This window comes from Apodemus sylvaticus, chromosome 1, assembly GCF_947179515.1.
Source record: "Apodemus sylvaticus chromosome 1, mApoSyl1.1, whole genome shotgun sequence".
NCBI lineage: Eukaryota > Metazoa > Chordata > Mammalia > Rodentia > Muridae > Apodemus > Apodemus sylvaticus.
Window position 1 is genome coordinate 203,587,254 of NC_067472.1, and position 25,343 is coordinate 203,612,596.

Genomic DNA, 25,343 nt, shown 5'->3' on the forward strand with positions numbered 1-25,343 from the left:
AGGAATACAACCTTGAAGGTGTGGGGAGACAGGCCAAAGCTAAGGTTTGCAACCAAGAGTTCTGGTTAAAGTGCTTTCACAGTTGTAGCCCCTTGAAATTTTAAGGTCTTTGTTTTGAAATTTACAAATTGCCAGCCTGGTAAGTTCTTTATAGCAACTGCTGGCAGTTTTACAGAGTCCAAGATACTTGCGGGTTTCAGTTGAAGTGTAACCGATTACACAAGCTAAGGACCAGAACTCCAGTATCAGGGATCCCTCCACATGGAAGGCAGGATGTGGAACTGCTAAATGAGTCACTGCATGTGTGTGTAACCAGTGAGAATCACATCAAGTCTGTCTTCTACATACAGGATTTAAGACTTATCAAAATGTACAGTATTGTCCTGGACCTGGGGTTCATGAGTTCACTGTCCCTGCTCTTTGTGTGTTTAGTACAGAGATGTAACAGCCCACACAAAAACATTTTTCTCTTATTATGACCTTAACATTTGCCAAAAGTGCCCCATACTGAAATTCCTTTTTGGTATCTTTTTTCCCCTTAGTCCAAAGCCAGACGTGTACCCAGACACAAAGCCTCTGTGTATAGCAAGCTGTTTTAAATATTGTGACCCGGCAATGTGCTGTCCTTTCTCTGCTTGCGCCAAGGATCTCTGCTCAGTGTCTGTGGGTTACCAAGCTCCTTCTTTATTGTATGTCTTGTCAGCTATCCCTATTCATTTAACCTTTCATTAGCGTCTGTGCAGCTTCCCTGTCTGCAAAGGCAAGGAGAACCCGAAAGGCCCCACTGTCACAGTTATTAGATTTCTCCGTTACATCCCAGCAACCACAAAGAAGCAAGAGTGGAGACTATTGTCCTGCATGCTGCTGTCCTGGGGTGCAGCTCTTCTGTGCATGTCAAGGACATGTGCCACATGTTGATATGCATCCCAGGAATAAATGCGCAACATGGGGGATAGGCTGACAGAGGCAGTAATGAGCTTTGTAGGAGTTATTGCGAAGACCAACAGTTAGTGAAGGAATTTTGCTTAACCAGCCAAGGAGATAGATGGAGTTGAGAGTTGCCAAGATCTGCCTTGTGGAGCTTGTCAGTCCCATTGTTTTCATCTAAACTTCATTTGAGGGAAAATTGAATACCTTCGACAGGAATGAAAGTCTTCTTTTCTCCTTTAACCTCAGAGGGGGAAAATGTTATTTCTGATTACTATTATGGTGCATTACAACTATTTTTGTATGGACTAAAGATATGTGAATGATTATGTTACTTACGTCTCATAATTTTTACACACTGCAAAATCGTGAAAAATGTTTTAACAGGGATTTGTATGTTTTATAAATCTGGTTTTAAAATGGAGCACGTGAATCTCCTTGTGCTCCTGCTTTGCTGTGGCTGCCATAGCACAGTGTGCCTATCACCTGGTTTTTACACATGTGTTTTCATGCTTGCTGTAATATGGAGGAGAAGAGGAATGATTTTACAGGTCACTTTCACATAATAATAAAGACAAATACTTGGATATGTAGAGTGGAAAAGATTTCATTTTAAACATCATAATGAACTCTCAGAGCTGGAAGAGAGCTCAGTTGGTAGAGCGCCTCCCACAGGAGCATGAAGACTTGACCTTGCTCCCCAACAAGTATAATGGGCCAGCCAGCATGGCACCTTTCACTGCTGTTCTCAGGGCTGGGAAGGCAGTGACAGGCAGGTCCCTGGGGTTCACTAGCCACCCAGCTCAGCCTCATTGTTGAGGAGAAGGCAGGGAATCACCATGAATGCCATTGGTTCTGGTGGCTAATCTTGACCCACTCAGTGTTTGGGGATGTCTGCCTTGGAAAGCAGAGTTTTAAGTGAGCATACAGTATAATGGTTTAGTTTTAACTGCTTTATTGTGAGATACCTCACATACCACCATGTAATCACCATTTAAATCTCTCTGAACTGCAGTCCCGTAGAAATTAAAGTCTTAAGAGTGGGAGCAGTGGTGAATTTGGAATTACTGGACAGCTAGCTGATTAAAGAAATAAAAACTTTACTGGTTAAATCAGTTTCTCTCAGAATTCTACCTAACAAATCCTTCCCTTAAAAAGAAATGTTTCTGTTTCTTTAAGCTCCTTCACAAGTGGAACTCTGAATTCCACTTCCTAACATTCTTGAGTAAATCTGATTTGTAAAGGCATATGGACACTTTATAGACTTGGCACACTAAAAATATTTAGTCATAAGCCAACAAATCAAACCCAGATATACTGACTTATGTAAATGCCAATCATATTATATATCAATGGTTGGTAAATTAGCATGTTATTAAGTGCACAAAAACTCACACTTCAATTTTAAGATATTGTGAGAAGTTGGTAACCCATAAGTATATGCTTTTTTAAAGTAGTTAAATAACTTTTTGATTAAAAACTCCTACCACCACTGCAGAGTTTTCACACGTTCACTGTTGTTTCTTGGTGCCACCAGCTCTGCAGTTGTGACAGGGGAGGCAAAGCCATTTATTTTGTTTCTTTTGCCGTTTGTTTTTAAATCATTCACTCAGAAATAACTAACTGCTATATTGTTTAGGATCTCCCCTTACACCAGTGGTTCTCAACCTTCCTAATGCTGGGACCGTTACATTTTCTCATAAAATACATTTTCTCATAAGATAATTTTACTTGATACTTCATAACTGTAATTTTGCTATTGTGATGAATTGTAGCAGTATCTCTTTGTAAATATCTCCATTTTCTGCTGGTTTCTTTGAGGTTATGACACACAGATTGTGAATCACTGGCTTATACACACAGTTATTTTTTGTCCTGAACTTAATGTATTACAGAATTTTTTTTTAATTTGAACATTTTTATTTTGCAATTAAAGAAATACATTTCTGTACAAATAAATTTTTCTTTAGTTGCTTACATTTGGATATTCTTACATAATGCAAGTTTTAAAAATAATGACATCTTATTTGCATACAGAAAACCAGTTGTTAAAGATTGATGAATAGTACATAGACTTTAGAGTTTCTAAGTAAAACACATTTGGTTGTGTTGAAGAGATGGCACAGATGTTAAGAGCACTGATTGCTCTTCTAGAGGTCTTAAGTTCAGTTCCCAGTAACCACATGGTGGCTTACAATCATGGATATGATTCTATGATTTCCTCTTCTGATGTGCATGAAGACAGAGTACATATGTGTGTGTGTGTGTGTGTGGGTGTGTGTGTGTGGGTGTGTGTGTATGTGTGTAAATCTTCATTAAAACATTTATTTAATAGAGTTTTATTTCTGAAAGGGTCATGTAAATGTGTATAATAGTGAAGAGATTTATGTTTTTAAGTGATACCTCAGTACTGTTACTTTTGGCTTTACAATAAAGGGAATGATACCTTTGGAGCTAACAAAGATCTGAATTTGAATATTAATTCTACTACTGAAGAAAGGTAGTCTTGAGGGCATTGTTTTATCTGTTTTTACATGTGGCTTGAAAAATATAACAGAATTTACCCTACAACTTTAATATTATATGTCCACACTGTTATGCCTTGAGAAAATTAACTTTAATTTTGAAATGAGTTTACACCCATAAGAAAGTTGAAAATGGTACAAGACTTCCTAAATGTCCTTCACTTGGATTATGAATCGAATTAGTTATCATACATATATAATCACACGCCATAAATTGGGTCATCTTAAAGTACAGCATCACCAATACTATTTAATTCTGGTATGTTCCCCACCCCCATTACACCCTCCTTAACTCCTGCTCAGACTTTGATATCTTTCGCTTTTTGATCAGTATTTCTTCTTTCTATAAAACAGGCAAAAAGTATTTATGCTTGAGTATTTTGAGTATCTTTATCCTGGGTACAGAAATATCAGACTTACAGGAGTTATTCTGAGGGATGTGATACCAGTTTGTTTTAGTAATAAATTTTGTACTAGTTTAGCAGGCACAAAATATATGAGAATTTAAAAAAACAAACAAAACAAAACAACCCAAATCAACCAGCATAGGTTAATATGTTAAAATAATAAACAGGAAGTCAAACACAGCAAGCATGTGTATGTGTGCACATATACACTGGTCTATTAAATATGTTGTAAATACATGCTTTTCTGCATTCTTTACCTAATTAGAAAAGGCAAAACATTTTTTAATGCTCTTGTCTGGAGTTATGGCTACCTTCATCTTACTGTGTCAGAGCAACACACAAAATAGTAAATGAGGAGTTGGAGCAATTGGGACTAGAAAACATTGTCCACAGTCCAGTGGTCCGTGTCACCGTTCCTCTGCTTCCAGGATATAGTGCATAATCAGGAGAGGCAAGCCAAGCCAAATCCTCTTAGAACACCATGTCTGGGAGGTTACAGGGCCCCCAAGGTTTGTTCCTTCTTGTCATTGTAACACTCTCACTGTGACAAGGAGATCTGGGAAGTCACCTGAGGATGTGATGAAAACCACATTCCTATCACTTTTCTTTCCTCTTCTGAACATTTAATGGATAGGGAATGTGTTTAGTTTTCATATATATATTTAATTACATAGTCTATATATACTCATATATAAAACAAGTCAAAAAATTAAATCATAAAACAGAATAACCAAGTGAAAGAACCTGTATCTGTTTTCATGTGCTTGAGGTTACATGCAAGAATAGTATTTCCTGACTAGTCATCCAAAGCTCTTGCTAGGAAACGGGCTTGCTTTGTGTTTACGAGGGAACGTTGTAGCAGCAATCAGAACCTTTGTAGCCTGTAGCCCATTTTAGAGACATGTCAGGTTAGGAAAAAATTTTGCTTATCTCTCCTGGATTCTTGGAGACAGGGACTCACAGACTGGCTCGGAATTGGGGACATTGCCACCCTGAGCTCCTGAGTGCTGGAGTGACAGGCCTTTACCACCATGCCTGCCTATCAAGTTAAGTGTTTCAGGAACCCAAGGATAATGATTTTTCAGCTTGTTTTTCTGATGATAATCATGAAAGAAAAGGTTTTTAAAAATCTGTTTTGAAATAATATTTTGTTATGTAACAAAAAGAAATACCAGGATATATTGCTCAATATTTGTTAGCTTTGGCTAGCTTTGTTCTATAAATTAATAGTATATTAAAACTACTTCCTGAGAATATTTCATTTTTTATTTGTTCTTAAGGTTTCCAGAAATTTTCGTTAAACCTGTATTTTGATTCCAACCAGAATTTTTTTAACAAAAAAAGTAAATAAATTTTGTTTTAATCTGTGCAGCTGTAGTTCACTTTGCAGTCATGAGAAATATCTATTTTATTAAGTCCTATGAGGAATATGTGTCACATACATTTAAGAAAAAACTATTTGGTGTTTTGATTATTATGTGACGGGAAGTATTTCTGTTCTGGTCCAGTCTGTTTGGAGTTCTGTAGGCTTCTTGTATATTCATGGGCATCTCTCTCTTTAGGTTAGGGAAGTTTTCTTCCATAATTTTATTGAAGATATTTGCTGGCCCTTTAAGTTGTAAATCTTCACTCAGTCATCAAACCCTGACTCATTGCGGATGCTACAAAGTACTTCTAACAAGAGCCTGGTATGGCTGTCTTCTGAGAGGCTCTGCCAGAGCCTGACAAATAGAGGTGGGTGCTCACAGTCAACCATTGGACTAAGTGCAGAGTCCCTGATGGAGGAGTCAGAAAAGGAACTGAAGGAGCTGAGGGGCTGAAGGAGCTGAAGGGCAGCCCAATGGAGGGAGCAACAGTGTCAACTGGCCAGACCCCGGGAGCTCCCAGGACTGGACCACCAACCAGAGTACTCATGAAGGGACCCATGTCTCTGGCCACATATGTGGCAGAAGATGGTCTTGTTGGACATCAGTGGGATGAGCAGCCATTGGGCTTGAGGTGGTTCAATGCCTTTGTATAGGGGAATGCCAGGGCAGAAAGACAGAAGAGGATGAATGGTTGGGGGAGCACTCTCATAGAGGCTTGGAGAGAGGGGGTGGGATAGGGGGTTCCGGAGGAGAGACCTGAAAAAGGGGTAATGTTTGAAATGCAAATAAAGACATTATCTAATTAAAGAAAAAAAAAGAAAAAACTATTTAAGATGAAAAATTCCAAAAATGACTTTCCCCTGGTGTGAAGTAAAACAAAACCCCCAACACATCTCTGTCTGTGGTAATGACATTGAGGTGACAAACTGCAGGCAGGTGAGGTTCCTGGGGGTGATCTCACACCTGCACCATGAGCTTAGGAAACAGCTGGGCTTGGAACTGCCTGCTGGCCTTGCTTTCTGTTTGATGCAAGACCAGCTCTCAGGCTGAGGCCCTTGCATTTATACAGAAGATCCCAGGTCTTTGAAAATAGACAGATGGGACTGTGGTGGGCAGTGTTCCCTGGTTTTATGTAGCTTTTCTTTCAGATGGAGCAATGAAGACATCTTAGTGCTGTCCCTGCCAGGCTCCAAGCCCACATCTCTCACAGCTACCCAGAGTTTGGTCTGCCAGGCAGGTGTGACTCAGGAAGCCATAGACAAGGGTATCCTGGATCTGCAGCCCATTGCATAGCCGAGTGTGAATTTAGTTAAGGGCACTTAACTGCTGGCCCCTTCCTTTCTTTTTAGCTACCCAACAGAGCTCTGGAGGCAGCAGAAATAGTGGTCTTAGCCATGCATGCTGTAACTCTCCTGCAACTTCTTATGGAATTCTTGTGTATAGTTCTTTTACATGCTTCTCCAAAGAAAAGAAGCATATGTACTTGTTAAAGTACAGGAGATTTCTGTGTGAAAGCTGCACCCATCAGTTAAGGCTTCTCAAGATTCAAGAAACCATCAGGCCCACAGATCCTTCAGTTAGTGTTCCTTTAGGTCCATAGGCTTCCCTTTCTGCTGGCTAGGGAACTGTTTTTTTTTCCCCTCCTGCACTAGTGTGATTGTGGGAAATTTGCTGAGCCTCCATACATCGACTCCCAGGAACCCTGAGAAGAAATTACATTGTCTTCTTACATTTCTGTTTTTGTTTTTTAGAGACAGGTTTCTCTGTGTAGTCTTAGCTCACACTCACTCTGTAGACCAGGTTGGCCTTGAACTCACAGACTGACCCCCTCTGCCTCAAAAGTGCTGGGATCAAAGGCTCCTGCCTCTACCCCCACCAGCGCCCAGTTCTTCTTGCTTTCTTGAGGGTAGTCTGCTGCCTCTGTTCTCTCACACACTGATGTTTTCCTTTGAAGCCAGGAACCCAGAACAGAGTGTCCAGGACCAGCCTGAAGGTAGGTTTAGTTTGCCCTGACAGTGTTTTAAAGTTGTGTGAGGAGTTGGGGTGTAGCTCAGCAGAGGGCTTGCTTTGTGTGCACAAGGCTGAGTTCTTTCCACACTGAGGAGATAAAACCTTGAGCCTTTAAACTTGGGGGAGACTTTGTATGATAGCCCAGAGTTCTGGTGTCACTTTGCATTATCCACTCCCATGGACCTGTAGGTAGGAAAGCTCTATGATAGCTTTTTCCTTTGAATTACTGTTTTGTTTTGTGTTTTACCTTTTTAATACACACACACGCACACACGCACGCATGCACGCACGCATGCACATACTTAGTATATGTAGGTCTTTGGTTACAATAATTTTTCCAACGAACACTTGATTAATTGTATTTTTTCTATTTACTTAAAACATTATTGCTCCAGAAACATTCACGTGGACCTGTAGGCTCCTTCTGTCGGCTTACAGACAATTCTGCCAGGCTCCAGCCAACTGCTACCTAGGTTTGAGCCAACATGGAGTATAAGAACTGCTCAGCTACACCAGCGTGTGTGTGTGTGTGTGTGTGTGTGTGCGTGTGTACGCTCTCTCTCTCTCTCTCTCTCTCTCTCTCTCTCTCTCTCTCTCTCTCTCTCTCTCTCTCTCTCCATCTCCTATTCTCCTTCATTCTCTCCTCCACTTGTTGCCAGCTGGCCTCTTCTTTTCCTCCCTCCTCTCTCTTTTTGTCTTTCTGTTGTCCTTCATTCACTGCCTCTGTCCCTTTTCCTGGTCCCCTTCCCTTCCCCCAGTAAACTTCCTTTTGTACTAAGCCTGTGGTGGCTCCTCCTGGGAACCCCTTGCCTGACATGCTGAGGCGGTCCCTCCTTCTTAATGGGCATTGCTTTGTAAAGCCTAACCTTCAGCAGCAGTTCTGGCTCCAGGTATTCAGACCTTGTCCTTTACAGGAAACAGCAGGGCCTGTAGGCCTGTAGGCCACTCCCTCTGAAGCCCCTGCTAAGATTGGTTGTTAAGCCAAGGGCTGGATGATTAGAATCTTTTGGTTTTATAAGGCTCAAGACAATGGCAGAGTAAATGCTACTTTTACCAGTTTGCTATTCCACCTGCCAAGGATAAAAACAGGGAAAGTTTGCTTCAGAAGCATGCCTGGGTGAGTTGCATGACAGTAGGTCCTAATGGGCAGGTATCAGGGATACTCAGTACTCCACAGATGTTTTTATAAAGACAGCAAATCAAGTTTTTGATCTTGCTTTGTTTTATGGGCTTTATGTTTGCATTATGGCTTTGTAAGTACTGCCATTAACTGAGATGGGTCAGTAGGCAGGGGTGGAAAAAGGCTGGAGAGATTTTTCAGTCAGTTTCTCTACCTTTGTGTCTTGTTGTTCCAAAGGAGGGGCCTAGAAACCTCTTCATTAGTACTATCAAGGATCATGACCATCTGAGTATTAATTAGGAAAGATAAACTATATCTTATAGGACTAAATAATACCCTGCTGTTTGGACATCCTTTCACGATACCAAGAAAAATAGAAAGAACTGAGTTTTGATTTAGAAGATTCAACTCCTTGACTTCACATATCGCCTTTTTTCCGGTACCAGCTTGCATAAATTCTTATGTAACAGGCCTTGATTTCTATGACAATAAATAGCTATGATGAAAATATCCCCCCACCCTACCTGTGTCATTGATTTTTGAGGGTTCTATAATACTACAGATATACACATATATACATAAGGAAATGTGAGATAATATATCTCTGATGTAAGCTGCTGTTTTATCAATGAAACAGAATTGTATCACAGCTACCTTGGGGGGCTTCAGGTCTGCTGTTGTTTGTCTTTTGAATCCATGTGGGGAGTATAGGGTTTTTTTTTTTTGATGATCCTTTTTTGTGGATATGGATAATAATTAAAGTTACTACAACACATTGGGTTTGGGTCCTAGAAACTTCTAAACTTGTAGAGTTTTAGGAAAGGTTTCCACATGTACATTAGTGTAAACTAGTAAAATCTCGTGCTACAGTAATAGTATGGGGCATTTAACTGCTTAGGTTCATGGCACTGGCAAAAGCAGAGAATGTTTCTGTTTCCACTCAGGGTTCTCCAGCAGTATTAATGCCTCTGGAGTTTTGTTGTTACGACCTTTTTTTAGTGAGAAGGAATTTATAATCAATGTTTTCAGGTCTACTGTATCTGTTGAGGGATTACACACTGGAGACCACTCTAAAGGTCAGTAAAGAAGGCGCAACAGAGGCTTATGTGTGTTTCAGATCTCAGTGTCAGCAACCTTTCCTGACAGGTAAGCCCTGTAATGAGAAGCTTGGGTAGAAGTATATACTTGTTCTAAGGAAGAGCGCTGACACCTAGGCCATTTAAACCTCAACCAGAAGAACTGATACACTTAATGTCTGACAGGAGCAAAATCTGGTTTCCTTGAAGTCACTTGGTAATCAGTCTGTGAATGGGCTTGTGACATGTGGCAAAGCTAAGCCCTTCCCACTGTATGGCTGGTGGGAGCAAGAAGAAGTAGGGGCCTTCCTTGGGGACATTCATATGCATTATTGTCGGAGTTTTGGGGCAGGAAAAGCAGATTTGATTTCTTGTCCCAGTCACCAACTTGCTGGACCTAGGCAGGTTGTTCTAAATGTCTCTGAGCCTCTTGGCAATCAGACCTTATAATGTGTTTTATGCTGCATTAAGCTCCTCTCCTCCCTTCCCCTCCTTTCCCCTCCCCTCCCCCCTCCCCTCTTCTTTCCTCCCCTCTTTTCTCCTCCCCTCCCCCTCCCCTCCCCTCCCCTCCCCCTCCCCTCCCCTCCCCTCCCCTCCCCTCCCCTCCCCTCCCCTCCCCTCCCCTCCCCTCCCCTCCCCTCTCCTCTCCTCTCCTCCCCTCTCCTCTCCTCTCCTCTCCTCTCCTCTCCTCTCCTCTCCTCTCCTCTCCTCTCCTCTCTGCTCCTCTGTCTCTTTGTCTCTGTCTCTCTTTGTCTTTGTTTCTGTCTTTGTCTTTCTCTGTCCCTCTCCTTCTCCTTCCCCCCTCCCCCCTCTCTCACACACACACACAGGCATACACATGTATTTGTGTGTGTGTGTGTGTGTGTTCCCTCAAGGGTCTAGCTCCAGTCCTAAACTGACTGTTTGAAGTAACCCTTTCTAATAGGATTCTGGGTTCTGCTGTTTGTCAAATAATTTGTTATGAAGTCAAAACTGCAGTTTAAAAAAAGGTGGGTAATGGGCCTTACAAAAGAAAATTTCCCATAATTATAATCCCTTCTTAGTCTATATTTATTATGCTTTTATATACAAATTTTAAAGTTGGTATAGAAATATGTCTTAACTACAATTATGAAAATAGATGTTGAAACTTTCGTAAATCAAATAGGAGACACACACACATACATACCCATACACACACCCTTTTTTCTCATATAACCTGTATGGTCTATCTACTTTTTGCCAAGGTTCTATGCTATGTGTTAGTTTCTATTTTACAAACCAATGACAGTAAAGTGATGCGGATCTCAGAAAGCTTTTTGTCTGACTGTCCCATGTGTAGCTACAGTCAGTGTTTGCCCGTGCTATGGCCTGTGTTTTAGAGTGTGTTGAATCTTCGGAGTTTATTCTCATTCTAGGAAAGAATTGCAGAGATGTCATTCTAGGCAGAAACAAAACGTGTAGGCCTCAGAAATCTTCTTAAGTGGGATTTGTTCTGGTGCTGGGAACTGAAGTGAGGACCTCAGCATGTGGTAGGCAAACCTTCTTCCATTGAGTTACATCCCCAAATCATCACTAGTGTTTTTATGTTTCAATAACTTTTCACATTGCTCCATGAATTACTTACTAGTCTTTATAATCCACGGGTTCGGGTAGACAGCTTAGAAGCAGATGTAAGGAGGAATTCAGTCTTTCTTCCTCTTTGTTCTCATCCTCCAATCAATGGCTTGGACTTTTTCAAGTCTCCCATCCCAGAGAACATTCCCCTCTTAGCTGTCTCCTCTCTCCCCCCTCCTTATTTCCTTTCTTCATTCCACTATATCTTCTTCCTCAATAACATTTACATCCTTGTTAATTACATGCAATCAAAATTGATGCATACGGTAAAGGAGGCTACATTTTGTGTATAGAGGCAACAGTGGCAGCCCTCATGTATGGAACAAATAGATGCGCATCCCTTGGTGATGATCATGGGGAGATTAGAAGAATTGGATAAAACTTGTTAGCTTTTGCCTTATAAACCCTGTTTTCATGGAAGAGGATGCTATCTTGTGCTCTGTTACTTAAAATAACAGTGTAGATAAAATTTAATGCTTTTACCATCATTCTTCTAATCCATTCTTGTCAGAAAGAGATCTGTGGTGCTGATATTGTCTTTTTATTGTCTCAGAAATGGTAATTTGTCAAGTGGTTTCATATAAAAAGGATGCTAAAACTTAAGAACATACTCGTAAGCCGGAAACATATAATTTGGCTAATGGAGATTGTTAGTCATAGATAATAATCAAGATATTAGTAACTCAAGGCCAGTGTAAAGCTGTTTAACATTACTAACTTAACTAAAGTGAAGAGAAAAGACTGTCCCTTAGAGGTAATTTCATAGAATACCAGTTATATAAAGTTAGACAGCACAGAGACCCAATAATCTAAGAGAAGTGTCTATTCTTGATTTAAGCCATGGATCGTTGTGGTTCCTATTCTTCATATATGCCAAACCAACTATTGATCAGTATGTAGAGATAATTTTAGAATTTAGAACTTGTTCTGACAATTTTGTTTAAATTCTTTCTTGCATTGTCTCCTAGGCACATCTTTATAGTAGTTTCTCTCTCTTTGCAGTGAAGTATCTGGTTATCACCCCTGGTGAAGCTTTGGCCGTGGCAGTTTTTAAAAGTTGGTTCAGTGGTTTTGTTGTTGTTGTTGTTTTGGTTTTTTTGTTCTTTTTCTCATTAATCAACATTCCTACCTTTAATTACAGTATGATCTATGGCAACCACCCTCTTTTGTTCTTATATTACTTTTTTCTTATGAACGATTTCATGTCAGCATCTTGATATATCAGAGTGTCTGAATATCAGACTATTTCCACTCAACTTAACTTTTCAAGAAGTTAAATGTTTTACTTTTAATCCTTTTTTTCCTGAGTTCTAAGCAGAATTCAGAAATATCACCATGTTTATGTAAGTATATGCAGCCTAAGTGACATATGTAATTACCTGAATTTGTCTCTGTGAAGCTTCATGTAGTTTATTGTGAAATGGTTTTGAATAAAAAATAGAGATGTTTTAACTATAGCCTTATAGAAATTTAATTGTGTTTATGTAACTCTTGTGGATCTTTTTTTAAAATATATTTTTATTTTCTATATTCTTTGTTTACATTCCAAAAGCTTTCCCCTTTCCCAGCCCCCCCCCCATATGTCCCATAAGTCCTCTTTTCTCCATCCATTCTCCTATCTTTCCCCCTCCCCTTTCTCTGTCCTCGTACTCCCCTACAATACTGGATCAAGCCTTTCCAGGATCTGGGCCCTCTTCTTCCTTCTTCATGGGGAATCATTTGATATGCTAATTGTATCTTCAGTATTCAGAGCTTCAGGGCTAATTAATATCCACTTATCAATGATTGCATTCCATGTGTATTCTTTTGTGATTGTGATTCTTTTGTGATCCTCGCTTAGGATGACATTTTCTAGTTCCAACCATTTGCCTAAAAAAAAATCATGAATTCGTTGTTTTTAATTGCTGAATAGTACTCCATTGTGTATATATACTACATTTTCTGTATCCATTCCTCTATTGAGGGATATCTGGGTTCTTTCCAGCTTCTGGCTACTATAAATAAGGCTGCTATGAACATAGTGGAGGGCTAATATCCAATATATACAAAGAACTCAAGAAGCTAGACCCCAGGGAACCAAATAACCCTATTAAAAATGGGGTACAAATCTAAACAAGGAATTTTCACCTGAAGAAATTCGGATGGCCGAGAAGCACCTCAAGAAATGCTCAACATCATTAGTCATTAGGGAAATGCAAATCAAAACAACCCTGAGATTTCACCTCAAACCAATCAGAATGGCTAAGGTTAAATCTCAGGAGACAGCAGGTGTTGGCGAGGATGTGGAAAAAGAGGAACACTCCTTCACTGCTGGTGGGATTGTAAGATGGTACAACCACTAAGGAAATCAGTGTGGCGGTTCCTAAGAAGACTGGACATGACACTTCCAGAGGACCCTGCTATACCTCTCCTGGGTATATACCCAGAGGATTCCCCAACTCTTGTGTATCTTTGTACAGTCATTCTAGGTCCAAAGATGTCATGTATCCTCTGATAAATCTTAGTATGTTCATGGGTTATTAGTGATGTTTGTTTGATGATTTAAAGACTTATATTGATCAGTATTGGTTACATATCAAGAAGACCCTCATGACACCTTTGAGCCCTTCAGAACAAAACTCTGTTCTCTGACGTGAGAAATAGAGGCATCCTTTGCTTGCAAATACTAATATTTGAAATATTGTTCGTTCTGTGTATTTCATGTTTCATGGATTTCTTACTTCCAGTTATATTGAACAATTGAAGAGATCCTGGGAAATAGTCTGTCTCTAGGACATGCAAATTAATTTTGATACAGCAGAAGGAAGATAATCTCTTTTAGTGAGTAATTATATTCTCTACCACATACCTCACATACAGCACGTGCGTACATATATCTGTATGCACACACACACATAATATAGTATACTAGTTAAGATTTGGAGTCTAGATTTGGACTTGATGTTCTGACTTGGTTATAGTGGACAGTCAGGGTAACTTTTGTGTCTTTGAATATCCTTATCTGTAACTTGAGAAGAAAAATAGTACCCACTTCAATTTTTGAAAATTAGGTGTTTATAGGTTAGCTCACAGGTGTTGAATCAGTATGCATTATTTCAACGGAAACATATTTTGTGATGCTTTAGTGATAAAATAGCCACTAGTATATATACATACTTCAATGAAATAAATTTATAGCTAGCAGCAAACTACAGTGACTTCATTCTGTACTTGTACAAAATTGTTTGCTTCAGTGTGTGGCATGCAAAATCCTGAAAGAGTTAAAATTTTTCCTTGTTTTTAAGGCTTTAATTTAGGCTCATTGTTATACAAAAACTGTTAGCCTGGGTAAAGCTGCACCTTGAGCACTGATGTAAACTGAGTTTTTCAAAGTACAGAAAAATTAGCCATAGTCTTCCCTTGATGATTGAGAGATTTGCATCTGGTAGCGATTCACTCAGCCGAATGGAAGGTCGCGCTCCTTAGAGTGCTGATAAGCGGACACATGACATTTGCAAAGAGCAGTTTGCCTACTCGAGTGCCAGGGCAAACTGGAGAAAATTCTGTGCTTCCAATTTCACCAGAAACGTAGGGAATATTGCAAATGACACTACCAAATCAACTGTGAATAGATGATAATTTGATTGACATCTGGAAAGCTGTCACTGGCTGAGCAGCCCATAACAGGAACATTTACTGAGTGCAAAAATACTTTTGCAGCTTTCAAGTAAATCACTTTTTGTCCAGTGGGGCCCAGCCAGATTATAATTGCATGTCCTTCCCTTCATTGCAAATTCCCTATTACCGTTACCAGCAGTGTCTCATTTAAAGGAAGGTTATCTTCCAAATATTCACAGTGTCTCATGTTAACTCGTCACCACCCTCCTTGAAGGCTTGCTATTTTGTGGAAAATCCAGCCATTGCTTCCCTTCATTCTAAAAAACTCATTAACTTTGCCTTTGTGTGTGTGTGTGTGTGTGTGTGTGTGTGTGTGTGTGTGTCTGTGTGTCTGTGTAGAGGTTCATATTATAAATTGTTTGGCAACATGATGGAAGTTAGGGTCTAAAGACATTTTAGCATGATTTTGTTATAGTCCTTAGAATTGTCTACTCTGTTGTTTTTAAATAAACAGCATTTTGGCAATGGTCATTTTTGAAGTATCAGTACTTCAAAACTGAATGAGCACTTGGCTCCTCCCACTTGGAAATGTACAAGGTGCACGTCTGGACCTAGTGTTAGTTCTTGCACCCTGGGTCGTTCAATCCCAGATGCTTGGGAATATTGGGATACAGCGGCAAAAGCACATACCATTTACAGGTCCAGTTGCAGACACAGTGTATGAAGTGAGAGACACTTGAGACATTATTAAGGCAGTGTTGACAAGTTAGTCTAGTTTGTTCTTTAAAAGCCAATGAGGTATTAATACCTGGTTAATAAGCTCATCCTATAGTACAAAGTTATCTAGCCTCATTCTCCAAGTCAGCTGCTTTCCATTGATCAAGAAAAAGAAAGAAACACTGTTCTTATTTGGTCTAGTTCTTTCTTGCTTCTAAATTTGGCTAACATACTCTGGCCTCAGGAGAATATATCAGAGGTACTGATCAGAGTCTTTGTCTGAGAATCTCAAAGTAATGTGTTTTCATAAAAACATTTCCTGCTGGTAGGCATAAGAAGTACCCACCAGAGAAGGATAATGTGAAGCAAGTTGCTCCTACTCTAGGAGTGGCCTTTCTTGTTCAAACAGAATAGAACCTGAAGGTTCTGTTGCTAGTCAGGACCAGTGTGCCATTGCCTTGCACCAAGCTCTCTATGTCACAAACAATCAAGGAACCATCTCTGGCTGTACAGATGTAGTTGCTTATTGTAGCCCCAGTGAAAGAACATGGGAGCCAAGATCTTGCTAATTGTAGTGAGCCTGCCTGCATTGTGAGTGTCAGATGATTTGACAGGACTGACATGCAGCTAAATGGAATAGGAAAAGACACGGCAGTGGACTGTTGGTCCATTAGTTTGCCCAGGCATCTTGTTTTACTAAGGAGCTCTCTAATGGTTTCTCGGCAATAATTACTCTCTCTCTTCCTCATGCTATTCAACATGACAGGCACTTGCCGAAGTCACAGCTAATATATTTGCACTCTAACAGGCCCCAATGCTGGGTCTCCTTGAGTACTTTGGCTAAGATATGAGTGATGTCTATGCTTTTTTTTTCCTTGAGAAGAATCTCTACTGCAGAAGACAACCATTTTATTTTGGATATTAAGCAGGTATGTGGTGTGGCATGAGTGCTTGAGAAAAGAAAATGATGCATTAGCTGTGAACTCCCCATTGTATGTCTTGTGTATTAGTAGTTGATGATATTGAAACAGAGGAAAACTTTTATGGGCTGATTTACTTACACAGTGATAATTCAGACTTGATCCAGAAGCACAGATAGGGAGGGGGTTTCCATGGACATGAACTTCCAGGCAACTGTCTTGAAAGTACACAGCATGGGATGATTCTTTCATTTCAGATGATGTGCAATCGGGAAGTAGTTTTCCTACTTCCTACACTTTCCTACAGTTTTTTAAACCAAAGAAGGTATCTTAGAGTAATTTAGCTTAAAAAAATGTTCTTCAGGTCACTTCTTTTTGATATGTAGTTGATTTCCCCTATAGCAAGATTTACTTTTTGGAAGTCAATTTGAACTTCTATATTAAGTATTTTAGTTTAGTTAATAATTATTGGATTCTTTTGAGATTCCTAGCACAGTTTGTTAGTGTATAGCTTTGGAAAACAGTGTATGTCATAGTCCTCCACAGTGATATGATCATTTTTCTTACAATCTTTGAACAGTGTGGTCATAAAATAATCCTTGTGCTAGAAAATACAAGAGGAAGAAGAAATACATGCGTAGAGGCTATGCTTTGGGTTTCAGTGTCTCTTCTTCATATTCATGTATTTGTAGGGGGGTGGTCCTACTCAGAAGTTTAATCAGATTAAACAGATCCCTGTTTATTTTTTTATTTTTTATTTTTTTAAGATCCCTGTTTATAAACTCTTTAGAGGGGTGAAGAAATAAGCAACAACTCGATTTCAGATACTTATTTTTCAACATACAGCTATCTCTTAGAACAGTTTCTTACTTTTTTTTAAAAAGTACTTATGTTTTGCTGTATCAGAAAGAAGAGAAAAAAATCTTAGAAACATATTAAGCATATGATTAAATTGAAAGGGTTCTGAAGAATCCTTTAGAATCTGTTTTCTTTGTGCAGGTACCAGATGTTGATGTTGGCAGCACTTAAGAGGGTCACAGGACATTTAAAATCACTAGGCTGTGGTGAATAAAATTGCAGGTCTGTTGCACTGAAAATTATTTAAAACTTGTGTTTGTTTACTCAGTGGTAAGTAGTACAAAAAGCATTTTTTTCTATATGAGTGTGTTTTAAACAGGTACCTTTGACATACATACATGATCAATGAAAATGTTTAAAACACATTTGTGTCCCAGGGGCTCCTATCACTGCAGGCCACTGGTCCCATTGAAGTCCATTTTCACATGTGCAGAGCTGATCACGCTGCACTTGACCCTCCTTGTAAGTTATTTGTTTCATGTACTAGAGGGCTAAGGCTACATAGCTGTGCAAGAAGGGGGAAAAGGCGTACGTGCTACACTTAGGTAGTATTTCCTTAGTGTTCTCTGACAGTAATTTTGAGAAGTAAAGAGGACTTTTTATGCCCACCCCCACTTTTGGGACTGAGCTAAGTTTCTCATTGATCAAATAATTAAGAGTTTATAGTTTCAATGCTAAAATAGAAAGTAAAAAAATGGTTTTGAGGAACAAAACCAATTCCAACAGGGGGTATCTCTCTGTACTCACTGTAGATTCTTATTTATTCTTGTTTTATGGGTGTCACACTTGAGTAGTTAGGTTGCCTCCTTTCTTAGTTTTCCAAAGGAGTTTAATACATAGATCCTCCAGTTTGCCTTGTTTCTTTAGTTAGGAGTTTGAACCAATGCTGTAAGTGCAACGAAATCCATTTCTTCTAGTCTGTGTTATCTATCTTATTACTGTCCATCACGATAGTATTCCAGCTTTCTGTGGGAAGGGAAGTATTTTGAATAGTCTGTTAGAAGAAATGGCTAGGAGGAAAAGCAGATCTCAGCAGCTCTCATTTCTGGGATTACGGCTGACTTCTTCTTTTTTAGCACACCTTTCAGGTTGTGTATAATTATACAGAGTGGAAATAAGAAAAATAGTATGTATGATGAAGTTAATTTTTATACACCAAAGAAGTCTAGATGTTGCCTGTTCTGTTTGTAGATCCTGGTGCCTTGGTTTCATTCAATGACAAAGAGAGGTGTGGTGTTATTTGTGCTCTCATGTCGCTAAACCTCAGGAACATGCCAGGACATTTAGATTGAATTGTTATGTGAACATCACTGAATAGTCTTCACAGTCCTAGATGGTGTGGCCTATTCCTTAAGGTTATGTGATACATTATCTTGCTCCTAAGTCACAAGACTATACAGCGTATTTCTGTTCTGCATATTGTAGTCAACCGGAACAGATATTTTTATATTTAAAAACATCTGAACACAGAAAAGATACAAAAAGAACACAGTAGAAATGCTGAAAATCAAGCATACATAGGGTGCACTTCTATGAGTGGAGTTTACAAACCTAAAGCCGTGGGTAGTTGGTGAGTGAATGGTGTGTGACTTTGAGGACCTGGGGCATTATAACAAACTACTGTAGACTTTATAAGTCCTCTGCACTTAGTTCTGTTTTTTTTTTTTTTTTTTTTTTTGGTGTAACTCTTTTTTTTTTTTTTTTTTTTATTATTTGATATAATTTATTTACATTTCAAATGATTTCCCCTTTTCTAGCCCCCCCACTCCCCGAAAGTCCCGCAAGCCCCCTTCTCTTCCCCTGTCCTCCCACCCACCCCTTCCCACTTCCCCGTTCTGGTTTTGCTGAATACTGTTTCACTGAGTCTTTCCAGAACCAGGGGCCACTCCTCCTTTCTTCTTGTACCTCATTTGATGTGTGGATTATGTTTTGGGTATTCCAGTTTTCTAGGTTAATATCCACTTATTAGTGAGTGCATACCATGATTCACCTTTTGAGTCTGGGTTACCTCACTTAGTATGATATTCTCTAGCTCCATCCATTTGCCTAAGAATTTCATGAATTCATTGTTTCTAATGGCTGAATAGTACTCCATTGTGTAGATATACCACATTTTTTGCATCCACTCTTCTGTTGAGGGATACCTGGGTTCTTTCCAGCATCTGGCAATTACAAATAGGGCTGCTATGAACATAGTAGAACATGTATCCTTATTACATGGTGGGGAGTCTTCTGGGTATATGCCCAGGAGTGGTATAGCAGGATCTTCTGGAAGTAAGGTGCCCAGTTTTCGGAGGAACCGAGTTCTGTTTTTTTAATTAGTTGTATTCTTTATTTACATTTCAAATGTTGTCCCCATTCCTGGTTCTGCTTTCCCCCAAAACTCCCTAACCCTTGCCCCCTCCCCCTGCTCACCAACCACACACTCCCTCTTCCCTGTCCTGGCATTCCCCTATACTAGGGCATCTCGCCTTCTCAGGACCAAGGGCTCTTCTCCCTTTGGTTTCCAACAAGCCATCCTCAGCTACATATGCATCTGGAGCCCTGGGTCCCTCCATGTGTACTCTTTGGTTGGTGGTTTAGTCCCTGGGAGCTCTGGGAGTACTGGGTAGTTCTTTAGTTACTGAATCTTTGCATTTTATAAAACTTATTTTTAAATGTTTGAATCTTATACTTAGATTAATATATGGATACATTGTACAAGATTATTTGACTGTTGTCAAGACATTTTTCATTTAAAATCTTTTTCTGATTAAAAACTAATATAAGAGCTGAAGTCTAAACAATGTCAGGATCATATCTTGTCATCCTGGAAAGTCGTCCGTGGGTGTGACAAGATGGAGATGCCCATTTGCTTAGCACCGTCTCTCAAGCCCTTCTGAGGACTGCCTCCTCCTCAGACACAAATGTGTCTGTAGTAGTTTTTCTGGTTTCTCTCTTCTTCTTCTTCTTCTTCTTTTTAATCATAGATTTATTTGTAAGCAGATAATTTACCATCAATATTTTGCTCCAACAATAAGGCCTTTGTTTTCTTGTCCTTCAGTTTCTTTCTTTTTCTTTTTCAACTATGTGTACATTAGATCATTTTATAAAAATTGCTTCATGTCAGTCTGGGACCACCGTGTTCTCATGGTCCATTGTCAAATGAAGCATTGTCTGAACAAGCTAGCTGTCACACACAGCCATTTGATGTTTAGATTGGTAGTGTATATAGCCACAGATCCTATATCCATAGGGTTTCTGATCACCAAGGACAGAATGTTTTAAACTGATGTATTTTAACTTACCATTACTGTGATTATTATGACATAGGTCTTTTATACATTATATACATGCATATGTATCTATAAATTTAGTATATTTACTTGTATTTATATTGCTAATCACTGTACTTATGGAAAGGAAACAGACTTACATGGTAGGCAGCACTGAGGGGGAATTTTAGAATGCCTTTGTCACGTCTATAGTTTAGTGGAGTATGTAAAATAAACAATGCCTACTGTGTGATGAACGCCAAAGAGCTAATCAATTTTGGATATTACTCCTGGTTAGAACTCATGTAAGCTGTCCTGTATTATTGTTACTTGGAAAGATGTGTAGAAGCCTAATGTTTTGAGTGGGTAAATTTGTTTTGTAACCTGTGAAATGTGTTCCTGGGGATAGTGCATCTAACCTCTGAACTTTCCACTCATTGTCTATGCAGTGAGGATTCCAATAATGCTTTTCTTTTGGATGATATGAGGATATAGGAATACCTTTTGTAAATTTATATGCAGTTTGCTAATTTATTAAGGTATTCTTGCCAAATGACCTAAATTATAAGGAGGGTGATTTGGATCAAGTCCCTGAGCTCACTGTCTAGAGTCAGATTACATTTGTCCATTCTACTTGGAAGAGGTGGGGGGGGGGGCATCAAAGATGTATGGTTTTAATCTTATTTTTGTTAGAGGCTATGACTACTCTAACTCCCATAGCTTCAATTAAAAAACTTGAAAATAGTTCATTTTCTATTCTAATTACTTGGCAGAAATTTAGAATAGCAAGAAACTAGTAACAACCAAACCTTTCCTTTGCACTTACAGATCAACAGAAGAGATTCTTGTGTCCTAGAAACCAAAGAAAGAATCAGCAAGAATGCCCAGGGTGAATGATGGATTGCAGAGCCTGGCTGGTAATTACTTTCACTGAGCTAAAACATTAACTTGATACATGGGAGCAAGGCCAGATGAAAATCGGGAGGTGGACCTCTTCCTCCCCATGGAATGCCCATACTTGCCATTGTGGAGGTAGTTGTTTCTTTGGTGGGAGAGTCCAGCTCAGCTTCCTTTCCCGAGGCTCAGCATGGATTTTCATCTACCACCCCGGTAGACAAGGAGTGGTACCTTTGTTGTGGCCATTGTAATGATAGGTGTTTAAATCAGTCTGCTTTCTGAGATGGCAAGAACTCACAGTTTCTCAAGACTTTTCAGTAGGATACCCGATATTAACAGAGATTTTCTCCTCTTGGGGTTCAGCTTTTTTGTAATTTTTTTTCATAATGTGGGCTCTGGAACCCACATGGTTGATAAGCATTTTAGCATTAACTTAGCTTTTGGATTTTTGTAACATGGCTACTGAACAGATTCCTTACACTGAGCTAGAGAATACTGTTCTCTTCAGAAGAGCCAGGGGATATTTTTAATGACATATAATAGTTATTAATACTTCACTACTTTGCTATCTAGGAAAGATTGTGATGTGCTTATGACACCATGTGTGTTTTCATTCATGCATGGTTTCAGATGGCCATAGAATGTAAAGTATGTGAGAACTCACTCAGTGCCACTGTGCTCTCCGTGACTACTGTCTCAGCATACAGTACACTTGAACTTGAATTTTCTGAGTTCAAGTTGATTATTACCTCATGGGAATAATAGTTATTGTTTTGAGAGACTTAGAGTATATTAGATCTTAAAATCTATACTAAAGATAGAAATGTCACTAGATCATGAACTCTCCGTATTGTTTCTTTTATTTTAATCATGCTCCATTTCTCCAACCACCATGTTTTGTGCTGGTCAGGAAGTTCTCTGTTGTGTGCCATATTGTTGAAAGTCTAACTTTCTGATATCAGAGTCCATGGTTTCTTGCATCTGCCGAACAGGCTGACCTGAACATCTATTGCCATGCTAGCCACAATGGGGTACTTACTAATCTAGCCGGCAATTGTGGGCATGCACTACAGACAGTGAAAAGGATGCTTATCAGTCCTGTTGTTTTTGACATCCATGGAGAGCCAGAAAGGCAGATAATGGATATTGAATTTACAGATGCTCTAATTCTAATGTTAGACTGTGTTTTGTGTATTTATGAGTTAGTTATATTTCTGACATATAAACATTTCTCACATGTGATTTTACAGATATATTCTCTTGCAACAGACATTCTGTGGAAGCAGATTTTGTTGTTGAAACATCTACCATACTTTGCTTTCTTAGACATCTGAATTGAAGGTGTACTATTTTGAGTATCTATAAATACTCAGTCTAGCTAGCATAAGCGTTTAAGTTGAAAGGCTTCAGTTATAAAAAGATTCCTTTAAAGAGCTGATTTTTGTGGAATTTTTAAGTAACATGAGAATATTATTGATAAAAGGAACTTTTATTAAACACTGTTAGTTTTTGTGGGATGTACTTGTTGACAAATAGATTAGACTACAAATCAACCAACCAACCAACCAACCATCTAACCAACCAACCAACCAACCAACCAACCAACCAATCAATCAAAAATACCATGATCCTTAGCAAGGCATCACAGACCCAGAAAGGCAAGCATGATATGTACTCACTTGTAAGTGGATATTAGTTGTTAAGGATAATCATACTGCAAGTCACAAACCCAGAGAGGGTAAGTAACAAGGAGAGAGGACTGTGGTGGGCGTGGGTACGTGGATCTTCTGGAAAGGGAAAACAGAATTTGTAGGTGGACCAGGGGCAGGTAGGAATAGGAACAGGATTGACACTATTTTTCAAGGAAAGGAAAAGTTGCCTAATCAAGAAAGGACAGTTCATTTATCAAATACATACATACATACATACATACATACATACATACATATGTACGTACGTATATACATACATCATGCAAAATTCATTGACTGATCTAAATCCCTATATTCTTCCCCCAACCCTAATTCCCCATAGCCAAGACTTACTACAGAGAGGAGTGGGCCATACTGGAAAGTGTAAAATTAATGATAACATAGACTATTGTTCTGATTGCTTTTGTTGGCTGAGAAATTCAGCTTTTTAAAAGCTGGGTTGAGTCTTACAGTAGGAAAATAGTTCCCTGTCCTCTGATCTTTCTGTTATGTAATGGTAAAGTGTTTTCTTATCCACCGCTGGATAATGATGCAACTGTCTCTTTTACTTCCACAGAACAACCCCTTCACAGTTTTCACATAGATACTTAAAAATAATCGAGGCAAATACTTGTACCTAATGTGAAAACACTGATGCCTATGCCTGCCCCGTCTTTCCTGGGGGCATGGTGTAGACTAGGAGCATGAAAGCCCTAGCTCTCAACAAAGAGAGAGATGCCTCATGATTTTAGTCATGGAGATGAACAGCCTTGAGAGTAGGCACTGGACCAAGTTTTCTCCAGTGCTTCCTGAGAGGAACTATGCTAGGAGAGGGTAGTGATTACTTCCTATCTGAAATTTAGAAAATTAACTGCTTGCAATAAGGCTGTGGAGCTCAAAAAGGCAATGAGGCAGCCCTACCTTCTGAGGGAGGCTCTTACCACAGTAAGAGGCCGAAGCTGTGATGGATACCCAACACTGGGCATCACCTCTGACCTACTGTTTTATTATCTTACGTTCCCTTCCTGGAATTCGCATCCTCGATGCAGAAGCTACAGAGATACCATCAGCTTATGCTGTGTCTGCCTGCCATTGTGAATTCTGACTCAAAACGGAACATATGTATTCCTCCTTCTTCTCTTCTGTCTTTAGGTTGCTGGCCAGAGCTAAATATGCTTTCTCTAGTCCTTTAGGTCTCCTTTTCTTTAAAGCTTTTGTGTCTGCCCTGTAGCTGTTATCTGTCAGGTGGCTGATCTCCATGTTGGCTTAACTCAAACCCTTCCCTGTTCAATTCTGTGACAGCTGCTGAGGTTTACAGCTTACCTGCTTTCAAGTTTCTCTTTTCAATTTTAGTAAAATTGTCTTTGAACATCTAACAACAAGAAGTCACACCATGCATTCCATTTCTGTAGAATTTATTTATTTATTTATTTATTTATTTATTTATTTATTTATTTATTGTTGCAATACTTGGTTGGCAAGCTCTCCTTTCTGGTGAGATGGCGAAGTAGACAGAGCTTTCCCCACATGGAAGCCCACTGATGGTGAAGTTGCCTTATTAACTGCCTTGATTTTACTTCTTGTGTCACCTTCATGGAAGATGTGTTAGAGTAAACCGTTATTATGTCTCCTGCTTACAATCTGAGTCTCTTTTTCTCGGTCATCTTACTTCTGCTTTGGGTTGTTATGATGACAGAGGAAGAAGCATGTTTTGAGAAACATGAAAAGCCATTGTCATTCTGAGAGCAGTTAGTTAGTTTTCATTGTGTTCCTTTAGCCTGCCGTGTTTGCTTTAGTGTCTGAGTTTGGTGACAGTTCTGTTATTATATTAAAGATGTTTCCTGCCATACATTTTCCATTTCAGTTACGAAAACTCACTTTATTTCCTAAGATGAATTATAATTAGGATTGTTTGGTACTGAGACTCTTTTCCTCACTTAATACCCCTAATGAGATACAAATGTTCTAAATGTCCTTATGAGCGGATTATATTTAGAGAGGAATCCACTTATTTTAGTTAACTAATCCCTTTGCTCCTGTGTCACACATCCTTATTAGGCCCTCAACGTTCCTGCTCCTTATGGAATTCTTGTGAGATCAGACCTCTGCAAGCAGTATGATTAACTTTCAGGGTCAGAGGTATTGAAAATGTCAGTGGAATTTGTTGATGCTCCATACCTTGTTGTAACAGCACTCTTCTTAGACACATTTATGATAAATACAAGACTTTTTCTAGTCTTACAAAGTGAATTTTATTAGTGATTTTCTTGTATTTATGTCAGTTTTCCATAGAAGAAAATAATGGACTTATTTTGAATTTTTTTCACTCTGTTCTCCTGCCACCCTTAGCATCTTGGAATGGTTTTTCTAACTCAATGGGT

The 25,343-nt window shown here is 39.2% G+C and overlaps 1 protein-coding gene across 8 annotated transcripts in view; it reads left to right on the plus strand.

Annotated features, from left to right (window-relative positions):
- The window catches only part of LOC127676075 (zinc finger protein basonuclin-2-like), a 577,904-nt gene that overhangs the window by 469,115 nt on the left and 83,446 nt on the right, over nt 1-25,343 (plus strand). For 5 of the 8 annotated variants that reach the window (XM_052172020.1, XM_052172017.1, XM_052172007.1 and 2 more), the window contains exon 2: nt 21,203-21,291. The exons of 2 other annotated variants lie outside the window; for them this stretch is intronic. In XM_052172020.1, the coding sequence (XP_052027980.1) occupies nt 21,268-21,291 (24 nt within the window). In that variant the 5' untranslated portion in view covers nt 21,203-21,267. Of the gene's footprint in view, nt 1-21,202; nt 21,292-21,321; nt 21,407-25,343 lie in introns of those variants that run through there. One more of the 8 variants, XM_052172025.1, reaches the window with a different exon arrangement.